The sequence below is a fragment of the Bombus affinis genome, chromosome 8 (genome assembly GCF_024516045.1).
Source record: "Bombus affinis isolate iyBomAffi1 chromosome 8, iyBomAffi1.2, whole genome shotgun sequence".
In the NCBI taxonomy this organism is placed as follows: Eukaryota; Metazoa; Arthropoda; class Insecta; order Hymenoptera; family Apidae; genus Bombus; species Bombus affinis.
Genome location: NC_066351.1, coordinates 3007356 through 3021144, shown reverse-complemented (window position 1 = coordinate 3021144; position 13789 = coordinate 3007356). Strand labels below are relative to the sequence as shown.

General features: G+C 37.6%; 1 protein-coding gene across 3 annotated transcripts; it reads left to right on the top strand.

Annotated features, from left to right (window-relative positions):
* Positions 1 to 274: 274 nt before the first annotated feature.
* On the top strand, positions 275 to 10394 carry LOC126919414 (voltage-gated potassium channel subunit beta-2). Of its 3 annotated transcripts, none has more exons than XM_050728682.1 (9): positions 275 to 2424; positions 3188 to 3387; positions 4408 to 4621; positions 4836 to 4963; positions 5050 to 5256; positions 5349 to 5446; positions 5600 to 5656; positions 5797 to 6006; positions 6114 to 10394. In XM_050728682.1, the coding sequence occupies exons 1-9, from the start codon at positions 2300 to 2302 to the stop codon at positions 6213 to 6215; spliced, it is 1341 nt and encodes a 446-aa protein (XP_050584639.1). In that variant the 5' UTR covers positions 275 to 2299; the 3' UTR covers positions 6216 to 10394. The 3 variants fall into 3 exon arrangements, with proteins under 3 accessions (XP_050584639.1, XP_050584637.1, XP_050584638.1); XM_050728680.1 differs by having other exon boundaries at positions 299 to 2424; positions 3188 to 3444; XM_050728681.1 differs by having other exon boundaries at positions 732 to 2424; positions 3188 to 3444; positions 5800 to 6006.
* The last annotated feature ends 3395 nt before the right edge of the window (positions 10395 to 13789 follow it).

The window sequence follows — 13789 nt, the reverse complement described above, 5'->3', positions numbered from 1 at the left end:
AGCGCGTATTAGGTCGGTAGGTCGAACAACGTGGGCGACCATAAACGGTTCAGGAAGGGGTCAGCTGCACGTCACCACGCCGGATCTGCAATGCGGCGTTGTCGCAGAGACAGTTACCGTTACATTTTATACCGGTGAATTCTTGTACCCTTAATAATTGACCGAACAATTAATGCTACCGATCATTTGAATATTTCATGTACAGTTTCGATTTACCCATTTATATTCGTATACAATATTTGTATATGTATACATATCTATTTACCCATATACGTTTCATGTTGTATCGATAAAAAGGAAAACATAAAACGAGATCATAACCAGTGCGTCTGACAAGGATTTAGTGATAACGAATTCAAGTTATTCGAAAGAGAAAGAAAGAGAGATAGAGAGAGTGAGAAAGGGAGGGAGAAGGAAAACGATAAATCGATTGGTTTCCGAATGAACTTAAGAAGAGAAAAAAGAAAGACGGAAGGATGAAACTAGGAAAAGAAGGAGACTTAGAGAAGAAGAACAGAGCAAACGATTAGATGATCCTAGTTCGGAGCATAGGACAAAGGGTGGACGGGCGAGAAATACAATTTCAGGAGAGGCTCGATGCGGCAAATGCGGCGAATGCGCTGAATGCGTTGAATGCGACGACGGTAACGTCATGCGCTCTGAAAACAACCGCAACCCCCTGTGAGAAGAGACGAGGAAGAACGGTAGGGATTAGGTGTACGCGGCGTGGTAGGATACACGGTGCGCGAGCGCGGGCACGCGCGCACACGCGCATTAAACCACCAAGGTACCCGTAGTGGAAGAGAGACGGGACAACACGCACGCTCGTAGGTTCTGCTGTAAAGGAGGGAGCACAGTGCATCGAAGTTATGCAGTGTTGCTTACCACGTAGAAGGCATAACACTCGCCGTTTCTACAATAGGATCCTAACATTTTCATAAATTTTTTGTTCTACGTTTCGGTGTTTTCAGTTTTCCAACGTTCTCCTCTTTATTGCTCTTCTTAACAAACGTTTCGTCAGTCTCACCGTAAATCGCAACGTAAAATCGATTATCCAGAGACGGGTATTTCGACAGAAACACCGCGGAAGGCAAGTCCTATTTGAAAGAGAAATCGGAACGAGGATCATAAGGATAGTTGGCGCCGAATGTTTTTACCTACACGCGACTGACAACGAAGATTAATCTGGAATTGGCGCACGACTTTTAAATGAGAGGGAGAAAGAGAGAGAATTGAAATCAAAAATTGGATCGAGAGTAAAATCAAGATCAAGACTCGAATTTGACAAGAAACGTCACGAAAGTTCAAGTCTGAATTGGAAAAGAAAGCAGTGTTCGAAGCAATATAGTACAGAATTACATTATGATAGAAAATGAGTTTGGAATCGCTGAATGAGATTTCGTCGCATTAACGTTGTATCAGCTTGATATATTACAAAGTTATCAGTTGGACCAGTGGATAATCCGCAAAAAGTGGATTTTTAGTGTCCGGCGTTGTTAGTGTCCGGTCTGGAGTTTAATAATCATCGCGCCCTACCTCTCTCACCGCGCCACGCCAGCAATCGTACCACATATCGATACTCATATCGACCACCGTTCGTTTTTACGTAATTACGTGTAGTTTTTAAAATAAATATTCCGTGTCATAGTGTTTGAATAATATTCTGATCGAACCAGGTAAAACCACAAAAGGATTTTGCAGAACATTTCGATATCACGTGACTAGTTGCGAACAGTACTTCCTTATGTTCTTTACTGTGGTGCCTAAATAACTTAAGTAAAGAAAAACTAGTGCCTATATAACGTATATGCGCAATAAATACATATATCAAATGCTGTGACTTGAAAACATAGAACGACTCTTCAAATCGATTGGGATCATTCGATGAACCAAATCATGGATCAGTGATACAGTGATACTCGAGATACTCGCGATTTATCTCGATTTCATTCTGTTAGAATTTCAATCGAATCAGTCACACTCACAATAAGAATATTACTCTTTATTTCCGAAACGAAATTTACAATCATCGCACTAGAACTAGGATTAGGACCAGAAAATAATGTGAGTGAAAATCGTCGAAAGAAAATTAATATCGAATTTGAAATGCGAATGAAATTATTATGAAATTACTCACATTTTTCTCGGGGCTCGAATGAACAAGCATACTCGCATTTGTCCGATCTAGATTTAATCTTACCGCCTTCTCTTTGCATCTCTTCGCAATTTCCGTTCTCTTGAAACATCTTCCGCTTCTATCATACATACATATATACATATATATCGAAGATATACAACAATGTCTCGTTTAATGTTGTGTAATCTCGGCAATACATCCACGGCGGGAAATGATACAAATAACAATGCAAATACGAATAGTAGTATGGAGGATGATGACTACTATCCACTGCCAACTATTTATCGGTGAGTGAATTCTTGATCGATGATGTACCGTTCCTCCTCGTTCTTTTCTCCTGTTTCCATCCGCGTCACGTTCAATTCTTTTTCGTATTCTCCTGCTATTTTCATCACGTCGCGTCGAATCTGTATCCGTACCTGCATATACAAATTCCATATTACCAAATTCAACAAGTTTAAGATAAACGAATAGTATAACAAACTAACAGCGACTGCTATAACAAAACATCTCGACAAACATTATCTTGCTTCTATCATATTTGTTGTCGTATAATTATTTATATATATTTATATATATTATATATTTGCCGCATATCATATTTTCTATATCATATTTTCCGCGTTTCTACACACGTTCATATAAAGACACACGCGATAACGATCGAATGTTTTCAAAGTATTTCTTTTGCTCTTCGGTACCAGAAACATGTTACCAAGAGGAAGATACATCGCGACATGTGCGACGAAGAATTTCTTACATACTTGAAGTGGCAAAGTCAGTTACATAGCTAATATGTAATCGACTCGTTGCAATAATATAGCTGCATAACAACACAGTGAAACGTAATATATACACTAGCTGGAATGTTTTTTCCAATTTTCCGCAGTCCGTTAATTTTGAATTTTGAGTAAATAACAAGCGAGTAATGTTTCACATAGACTGGCATGTTACGAATTCCTAGTTGTAAATGTTTATGCGGTTGTATCGAACATTCGATCGATCGTGTCCTATTAATACTTACTCTGTACCTATACTTTATACGCGCAGCTGCCGTGCACCTATAGCGAGTTTGGATTGCATGGAAGAGTTCAACGGCGGCGGCGGCGGCGGCGGCGGTGGCGGCGGTGGCGGCGGTGGCAATGCCGTGGACTCTGGTGTACATTGCAGTAATACCACTGGAACGAAGGAACAGCTACTGACTAACTGCATTGCCGCACAAGCGCAGCGCTTACAGCATCCTTCGCCAGGTATTCGCTACCGCAACTTGGGCAAAAGCGGTCTACGTGTTTCCAATGTTGGATTAGGTACGCTGAATGTTTTCCCAACTTTCGTAGAAACGAACAGAATCGCGGTTACCCACCCGTTTTATTCCATCTCAATGTATGCTTTACTATACTCCTTTTTCAGATAGCTTGTCAGTAGTATTATGTTGGCCATATTTTTTTAGACTATAGGTATTGTACAGTAAACAATGAAAACTTTTCTCAATCCATCGACAGTGCCATTCTCCGTTCCTTTTGTCTATTCCATACATTTATAGTTATTATTCTTGTTTCTTTTGCTTCGCCTAGTAAATCTCGTCGATGCAATCTTTATATCCACCAACGTGGGCATGCACGCTTTTCACGTACGTTTTTCTAGTAAGATGCAATGTAAATAATTAGTGAACAAAGTAATATAGGTAGACACGTAATATAACAATAATATCCATATCCAGATAACTTCTTATATTTATTGTTGTTTTTGTTGTGACAATTGTGCTTGTCGTGTTCATTGTCATCGTGATCGTCATTGTGGTCGCAGTGGTTGGCGTCGTCGTCATTGTAATTGAAAATATTTCCCAAAATTATAAATGTTTTTGGAGAGATTTGATCGAAGATAAATCATTATATTCAGACTGCGTAAGTGTTTCTGAGATTATGAGCTATCAAAATCTCAAGCGAATGAACAAAGAAAAAAGGGAATGAAAAAGAATGAAGAGAAAGGGAAAAATTGCCGCGTGTGAGAGCCAATGATTCGGAACGATGATGATGATGATGTTGGTGGTGGTAGGAGGGAAAAAGATAAATAGGTATACGTGATGCGTAATAAAGGTTTAGGGATCGATTGTCGGACCATATATTGCAATTTTTGAAATACAAATAACGATAGATGTAAAGGTGGAAATGTTGCAGCATCGTATTTGTCTATTGAAAACGGTGAAAAAATTAAATTAATATGCACCGAATCGGGACAAGTGAGTTAACAAAATTGCTTTATACATGTAGGTACATGGACAACTTTCGGAATAGGAGGTTGCAGTAATGAGGAAACAGCTGAAGCTGTAGTTGCCCTCGCCTATGACAGTGGAATAAATGTGTTCGATCTGAGCGAAGCTCATAGCGGTCATAGAGCAGAAATTCAATTTGGACGAATTTTATTACGACGTGCTTGGAATCGTTCAAGTTACGTCGTTACCACCAAAATATATTGGAACACGAAGTGAGTATCGATCGAATTGATCTAACTTCTAAATGGATAATAAAAATGATAAATACTGATTCGGGAGAATCACTACATTTCAAAAAATCAAATTGATTATCAAAAAAATTGGTGATCAAAATTGACAAATTAGAAATATAAAAATTAGCAAACAGTACGACGTAGATATGTAAATCAGATGTATGACGTTAATGACGAAATTTGATCATCGCAGGGCAGAGGGACGTGGATTGTCACGAAAACACATAATCGAATCGGTGCAAGCATCTTTAGTCAGGTTACAATTATCGTACATCGATATTGTAATGATTCACAAAGTAGATCCTATGTGTCCTATGGAAGGTTCGTTTCTTGCTTCTCTGGTACAATTAAAATGCGCTATTAAAAATAATTGAAATGATCGATACTTACTTATTTTCTTCTTTCAGAAATAGTACGTGCAATGAACTACGTGATAAGTAAAGGATGGGTAATGTATTGGGGAACGTCTCGTTGGACCCCTGTCGAAATTATGGAAGCTTACACGAATTGCCGTCAATTTAATTGTGTCACACCAATCGTGGAACAAGCCGAGTATCATCTGTTTTATAGAGAAAAACCAGAACTTTATATGCCAGAGTTGTACAATAAAATCGGTATTTAATCGGAAAACGTCCAATTTACTCGACATAGTATACTGTATGCATATTCCTTAACAATATTCAAAAAAGTCGTTTGTAAACCGTAGGTGTTGGTCTGATGGCGTGGTCCACGGTTACGATCGGCATGGTTTCTTCGAAACCTGACGACTGTGGTGTATCTTTTTTATCGAGATCTTCGTATAAGGTAATATTATGCAGAAAGAAAATTTTCGGTATATTTCATAGAATATATAGAATTATTCATAGAATAATTGAGGAAGCTGGTAGCTGTCGGCCTCAAAATATCTGTAGCGCTAGCAAAAGAATAATGCTTGCAATGTTTACCTTTTCATTTCAGAATAAATATTCGTCATTCAGTTGGACCGAAGACGAAACGCAATCTTTGTATAAAGAAGTACGTAGTCGAATTCGCATATCGTGATAGGCTATGCCGTATTTCCACGCACATAAGCATACGTAAAAGTTAAAGGAATAAACGAACGTTACGTGTGAACGTACGTTACGTTATCGTGTTCTTTTCTGTCTTTGTTTCAGCAGGAATACGGCTGGAAGGAAAAGTCAGCCGATGACGAAACGCGAAAATATTCGGATAAACTGCGAGATGTGTGTGCACTCGCCGAACGACTCGGTTGCTCTTTCGGACAGTTGGCCATCGCGTGGTCTTTAAAGAATGAAAGTGTTCAGTGCCTTCTCCTCGGTGCATCAAACATAGATCAACTGTACGAGAGTCTTCAAAGTTTACAGGTAATTATTTCTTATTGGTGAAATTAAACATTCGTATTTCGTATCTCGATTTCGATAGCCGCGTACGAAACGAGCGGGTGATTGTTATAAACGATGCGTGGTTTCAGCTAATTCCAAAATTGAACGCCAATATAATGAACGAAATTGAAAGAATTCTTGATAACAAACCGTCGCGACCTCCGATGATTTCAACATTGGCGCTCAGATGACAATCAATTTGCCCCCACGGAAGTGGTGGGGGCTCCTTAGAAGATGGAGGCAGCCCAAAAAGCGAAGGTGCTAATAGCCAAGATCAAGAGCAGACGAAAGAGTTAACCGGCAAGCTACCATTCTGCGAAATACAATGAAGTCACATTAGTACGTGTACGTAAATTTATGCACAGCCTGATCTTGGCCGGGTAAAATTGGATCGATTAAAACCGAATTCTAAGATGAACTAAAATGAATGAAACGATGCCAAGCGTGATCACACAAGATTAAACGAGAAAGAAACATTCTAATAAGGCATCTGCTGCACGTTCTAGGTGTCCGGCACGAATATATTCACGTGAAAATGAATCGACGACAATACTACTACGGTTACGGTTACGGTTACGGTTACGGCTACGGTTACAGTTACGGTTACGGTTACGGTTACGGTTACGGTTACGGTTACGGTCACAGTCACTGTTACAATTACCATTACGATTGCGATTGCGGTTACGATCGCGGTTACGTTCGATATTTCACGATAAATGTTCACGAATAAATTACAGACACGGTTTTCACACATCTTTGATGCAGCTGTACGATTATCCTCTTTGCAATCTTCTTGGAATAGAGACATTTAAATGCGGAAAAGAGAGGTTGAAGATAACTGGAAAACTTTTTTGCGTACACTTCTTTCGTTTCGAAGAAAAGCGATCGAATACAAGTTTTCTATGAATGTACGACTTGAATTTCTACCCATGATTCACTATGCCAGGTGTTCATTCGTAAATTAGATAGAATATCGTAATGTCTTTATTACAGCTGTGTAAGATGATAAGATGAATGCTTGTGGTTACTTTTTTCAGCTTCAAAGAATTTCTTTTTTTCGTTTTCCATATTTTTCCTGCAATTTATCTGAGAATATTTAATAAAGTACTGTAGCCGTTGGGATTGATAGTAAGCGAATAGTCATCTCTATTGAGATCGCAAACTGTCAATATTGAATCGTTTCTCATCCTTCCAAGGTTTTATTCCTTTATCCGTGTACAAGGCAAACCAATATAAGGAAATACAATGTGAAACTGGTCGGAATTCACACGCATATACATATACAGCTATGCACGTACGTTCTCATGCTATAATATCTACGTTCGTGCGAGATAGTTTTCGTATGATTGATTATACGATTGATTTAATTCTCGAACGTGCGTATATCATTCGTAATCACAGGTGGACAGCTAGCTCCGGTCAGCTAACTAGCCATTCTGCTAGTTAACTACCCCAAACCATAGCCAAGTAGCTATGTAGGATAGGTAAATGACATAGACGGATAGTCTATCAGTAAGTAGTCGTAGATAGTTAAGGTAAATAGTTAGATAAGTATGTATATACTTAGATAGATAGGGGTATGAAAGGACGAAAGCGGGCAAGCGCGATAAGTGAAATTATGTGATATAGAACGAAAAAAGAGAATGCGTGTGACGCGTGGAAAAAGGTTTCAATGGGTTTATAGATACGCGCAGAAAAATCACGGTACAAGAATATTTCCGCTATACGCTTATTTCGTTGGATTCGTTCGACTATCTGCTATCTCCCGCAAGAATGTTAGAGCAATATTCTTTTCTTGCATTTAGTTTTCCGAATAAAAACCGTCCTAACGGCGCGACAGGCGCAAAGCCTCGTAGAACTAGTAAGATCATTTTCAAATAACATCGGTCACGCACCGACCAATGTTGAATATTCCTGAAGACGAACGATCCATGTATATTTACCTTACTAATCCGCGTATACCATTTCGTGTATATGGGGTGAAAACAACTGTGAGAATATCATTAAATAAATAACGGAAGCGAAACATGACACGTCAAGGAGAGAAAGGAGAGAAGATCAGAGACAGTTCAATGAAATTCCAATGAAATTCGAATAAGTGATCAAACTTCGGGACAAATATGGGGACGGTGATATTACAGAAATTATCAACCGTTGCCGATTGTATATATGTAAATCATAATTAACTGTTACGACTACGTTGCTATTTAGTGACTCTTTGATCCCTGGTATGCATTCGAATATATAATAAGTAGGTATATATTCGAATATAAGTACTTATATTATACATTCGGATAACAGGGAATAAGACAGCAAACTCGTTGATGGGGTCGGTTAGGTAGCTGCGCGATTAGCTATCGGTAATTAAAATGATAATGATCGAACAGCGATCGCAGTGCTGGCTACGCTTTTGCCGATTACGCTAATTATTTAGCGATTTTTCATCCAGGTTACGATCTATATTTTCCACGAAAGTTTTTATCGAAGCGTAATATATTGTTATATAATATATATATATAATAACTCGATAATACGAACAAATGTGTACAGAAGCGTGCAAGTATGTACATATATTTGATTTGCCGTGATCTCGAAGACATGGCATCTAGGCAAACTAAAACGCGGTTACGCGACTTTTTGGGACAATTCAAAAAGTTGGAAAAACTTGAGTCGATAGGAAGATATCAAACTGCCAAAACGTCGAGCGTTTTGTCGTGAATCAAATGACGAGCCATGATACGAATGATCGTTAAAATATATGAAATGCCTCAACTGTGTTCCGCGCGAACAAAACAATCCTCTGTATAATCGATGATAGTCGATGTGATTTGAAGAGAGAGCAGGTCGATTAGCAATGAAAGAACGATTAGGTATGGAAATGGCTGGGAGGCAAAGAAAGTAGGGGAAGAGAAGAAAAAGGAAGGATAGGTAAAGAAAGAGGTCGGAGAGTAGAAGCGATACAGAAACGGCGATGATACGATTAATTACGAGTCAAATGGAAAATGTTCAATGAATAGACAATCTTGATCCTTTGCGGATGTTTTTCATCGCTTGATCGCGTTACGTTCGAATCAAGATTGTTCGTTCGTTATTTCGTTCGTTCATTGAACGAATTAAGAGAGATTGTGTCCGAGATTGTTACTCGTTTAAAATGTAAGATTTTAAAGATTTTATTCACGCGCCTTGTAGATAGATAGGTAGGAAATGTGTACGAAAAATCGGTAGGACAATTACGATACCGTCATTATTATTGACCCGTTATCGACGATCAAAGATGCGAATATTCGAAACGAATTTCATGCGCATGATTGTCATATATATACTTGCATGTATACACTATATAGTGTACATAGTCGGTCATTGGTTATCTTATCCAGTCAAATAGTATACACGTTATCGAATAATCTTCGTTTACGCGGCTAATTGTTATTGTTTAATCAGAAATTGCGAAAGCATAAGGAATTGTATTAATACCAACGAAAAATCGATCGGACTGTGATTAAATCGATCGGTCTTCCATTTATTATTATGGATGGAGTTCGTAATTTGATTTAATCGACTATCAGTAAGGATGGCCACGAACACATAATCGAATCGAATCGTATCAAATTGAATCGAACCCGACTACGTACATAGAATCGCGACAGTCGATTAAACAATCGATGCTGAATAGGACACGTGTATATGTAGGCAATATTCGTATAACTGTGTCATGTGCGTGTTGCATAATACCAAGTACTGACACGAAAAAAGAATAACCGCTCTTGCGAAGCTGTAGCATCTTTTTAAATTGTCGATGATACGAGTACGCATCTACCTATCTATATTTCTATATTAATTTATGATACAACCGTCGAAATACAATGAGATCGAATTCGAATAAAAGTGTTCAATACGAACGTACTTTTTGGTCAACTATTTTGTCAATAAAGAAATAATATGCACGAAAATTTCATCTAGATGGCATTACCAGTCACATATAATGTATATAACTTGTCCTCCGCGGGTATACATATTTCTCAACGACAAAATCCCTAAAATTATAGGGGCCAAAAGGGGTTTGATCGTTACTCCGATCACTATCTTGTGATCTTCGATCTACCTTCTATCTTCTTCTACCGACTTCCTTCTTCTTTTCCCGAAACCACGATCGTAAATTTGTGAAATGGAAAAAACAGCGCGGCGTTTCATTCAATAAATAATTTAATGCTCCAAAAAATGTAAAACACACATACACACACATACATTTTCATAAGACGGAACATTTTCTCAAAGTCTTTCGAAATCTTATACGAACGTTCTAAGCAATGTATCAAGTATTTAGGGGACTATTTTGAAAGAATTATAAATAAAAGAAACACGTTACCCTATGCATTATTTCATTGCATCCTCCTTTGTCTCGTTACCTTCTTCATCTACCATGCTACGTTGTGATATTCTTATAATACAGTAAGGAATAAGAAAACTTGTAAAGTACTTGGATAAAAAAAGAGCTGATCTTGAAAGCGGATAAATCGAAGATCGTAGTCTTTAGAAAGAGAAATTAGGCAGTTTAAATACTTAGAGTATGTACTTAAAGTCAATGAACGTGATAGAAATTTCGCAAGGAAGGCTAACATAATCATGAGGCAATTTTGAGGACAATTGAAGGGAGGCTTTTTAGGAATGATCACAAGAGGAGGATGAAGATATTCAACAGTCTGATAGTAGGGGTTCTGGCGTATGGAACGGAAGAAACAGAACTTGAAAGGATTGGAAAGGAAGGTTTGGACGAAAAGACTCCAGAAAAAGAGCGTTGGAATACGAAAGAAAGATAAAGGAAAATGTAGCAAAAAGTCTTCCTAAAAAAAGGAGATAGTAAAAGACTTAAAGAAAGGTTAAAACACTTCAAAGAATATGGGTACAGCGAAGAAGTAGTAGAACAATTATAGAAGAAGGGAATGGGGACGTAGGAGAGATCCTAAGGAAGAGGAAAAAGGTGTAAAAAGATAAAAACAATGGAACAGAATACAATTATTTACCTAGATACAGTAGGAAATACAGGAGAATAACGACAGGAAGTTTACGAAAATATTTAACGTAGAAAAGGAAGATAACAAAACAAAAGATATTAGCAAGAGTAAAGCGCGGTAGCTTGGAGAGCGCATGTAGATTTTGATTGAGTTGAAGAAGAAAAGAGATTATTTTGTGAAATTAGCAAGCGGGATATTTAAACACTGGAAAATGTACAAAGAAATTCGTAGAACAAACTTGAGAGTGGAAGAAATACTAACGAAATGGCTAAAAAAGGTATAGAGGAGGAAAAGGAAGAAAGGGACGGAGGAGAGATGAGCAAAGGAGCCAGCGCAAAGTGTAAAGTGCAAATAGTAGACAATGAAATAGTTTATGGTACCTTTAAGAAACAGAAATACTTTGAGCAAATAAAAGACGGTTTTAGAATAGAAACAAAAGAAACGATTATGTAAAGCAGATTCAGCAACAGTATGGGATAAAAATAATGTATATATTGTAATCTATATAACCAAGTCCAATTTCTGGGCTAATAAGCTGAAATGAATAAGCTACTACTCGTACAATGCACCTTTTTATGCACGTATATGCATTTATACATGTACATATGGGTATCGTATGCGTGTGCGAGTTGTATGTGCATTCAAGCGTTTTATCGCTATGCGTACACAATGGTGTATCAATCAAATTAATCCATTGCTTGATTCATTGCCTAATTATTTTTTGTCATGAAATTAATTTACATACTTCGAGTACAAAAATAAATTATTCCTTATTAAATATATGGTAATTATTTACCTTAAGAAACACCATGCCGATGATCTTGATTTTCACACACGTTATTAAGGACATGATTTTGAATAACTTTTCTTAATAACTTAATCAATGGTTTTCTACAATTTCCGACATATTTGCAAGAAGCTATTGTTACTACCATATTGAACCTTGCCTATATTACATCGCGGTGGCCTGCAAACAATCTTTATAACGGGCGAATTTTTTCAAACGACCGATGCTGAGGTTCTCTCAACTGTAAACAGTAAGTGGAATAAATTGTTCGGAACGAAGAACAAGCAATGCAAAAAGATTTTTTAAACGCACAAATATCATATGCATTGGCAGCCGCTATTAAAATCTACATCAACTCTTATCCCAGGAAAATGAAGGTACATACTGATCGATCCAGCCATTGTGAAGAAGCTGGTTATTACCCATGCTGTCAGTATAGCATGCATGATGTCAATATAGAAAAAGAAAAGTTACTCAGAATCATTTCTTTAACATATGTGAAGATCAAGATCATAGGCGTAGTATCCATTGAGGTAAACAATTACCAAAAATATTGTACAAAATATAAGTTTCACAATATTCTACATATATATATATTTCATAATTATACAATTTAAACTGCGCTACATAGTCATTAATTCAAGACACTCGATTATTCTTACACTAAGATTACACGGGCGTTTCACACGCCGTATGCTGCACATCGCGGTTTCCCCGTCGAAGTGGGATCTTGGCTTTCTGAGTCTTTTAAGTACATTTGACACGTTGCACGTTACACACTGATACTAAATATTGTGTCGCAATGCCGGCTTGTTTCATTTTCCGCATGCGACACGCAACAGACGGCGTTTGGCGAGCATGTCAGAACGTGTGCCACGAACGTCTGAATAGTCAGTTGCATTTAAACATACAATTCGATCTATGTTGTCTGTTCGCCGTTACGCAGAAGACAACACCTTGTTGTCATCTGATTAGATAACCATCTTTCGTCGTTCTTTGTCCATTATCTTATGATTTTATATTCCATTGGACGATAGATCCCTCCAACGAACCAGAAAATGTCCTAAATCTAGAGATTCGAAAAGTTAGGAATAGTTTCTTAAATTCTGTTTTATGCTCTGAATCGATGAAGGCGATAATTCTCCATGATGTAGTTAAACCGTACTTTAGGGAACAAAAAAATTATTACTTTGACGCCATGTTGTCTTCTACCATGATTCGTCCAATGAATGGAGTCGCTGGCTATAGATAGAAGCACATAGTTGGCGACCATTTTGGAGCTGTGTATCAAATGCCCCTAACCACATATGTTTTGTATATGTTTAATTTTTCGTTTCAACAATGCTTCAAGTTGCCTGTAGGTAATAGTTCTTCCAGTGCATTCGAAGAATTTAGTTGCATTTTTAGTGCCAGGTTCCTTTCTTTAAATTCTTTTTCGTTTCGTTTCTTTTATTTTCTTTTTTCATGTTTTTTATTTTATTTTGCTCCGTTTTCTATTTCTTCGTGTTTTAATTTTTATTTTGTTACGTTTTCTTTAAAAAAAAATGGCCATAACAAAATGGAATTTATATAGCTTAACCGCCTCAAAAGAAGCAGCTGTTATTTATTTGGTTGCGAGAGAATAGTCCTTTACGTAGCAGTAAACAGTGCCGCAAACATCGAAAGCTGATGATTATTGCTGATATAAATTTATGACTTAGAGGCGCAGAGACCGAACAATTTCGATGTCCCATCGAAAGAGGTTAACCACGTCAAATGTAGACAATACGTAAATACTATTAACCCATTTTGTTATGTCGCGCAAGACATCTGCACTCCATTCCGCGCTGCTTGACAGCCAACGGTCTACGTGTCGCCCTTCGAACCCTCAATAGGTCCAAGGACCCATCATAAACTTTTTTTTTTATTTGTTAGAATATTTACAATCAATTCTCGTTGAGAATTTTCAGTAACTTCATTTGGCGTG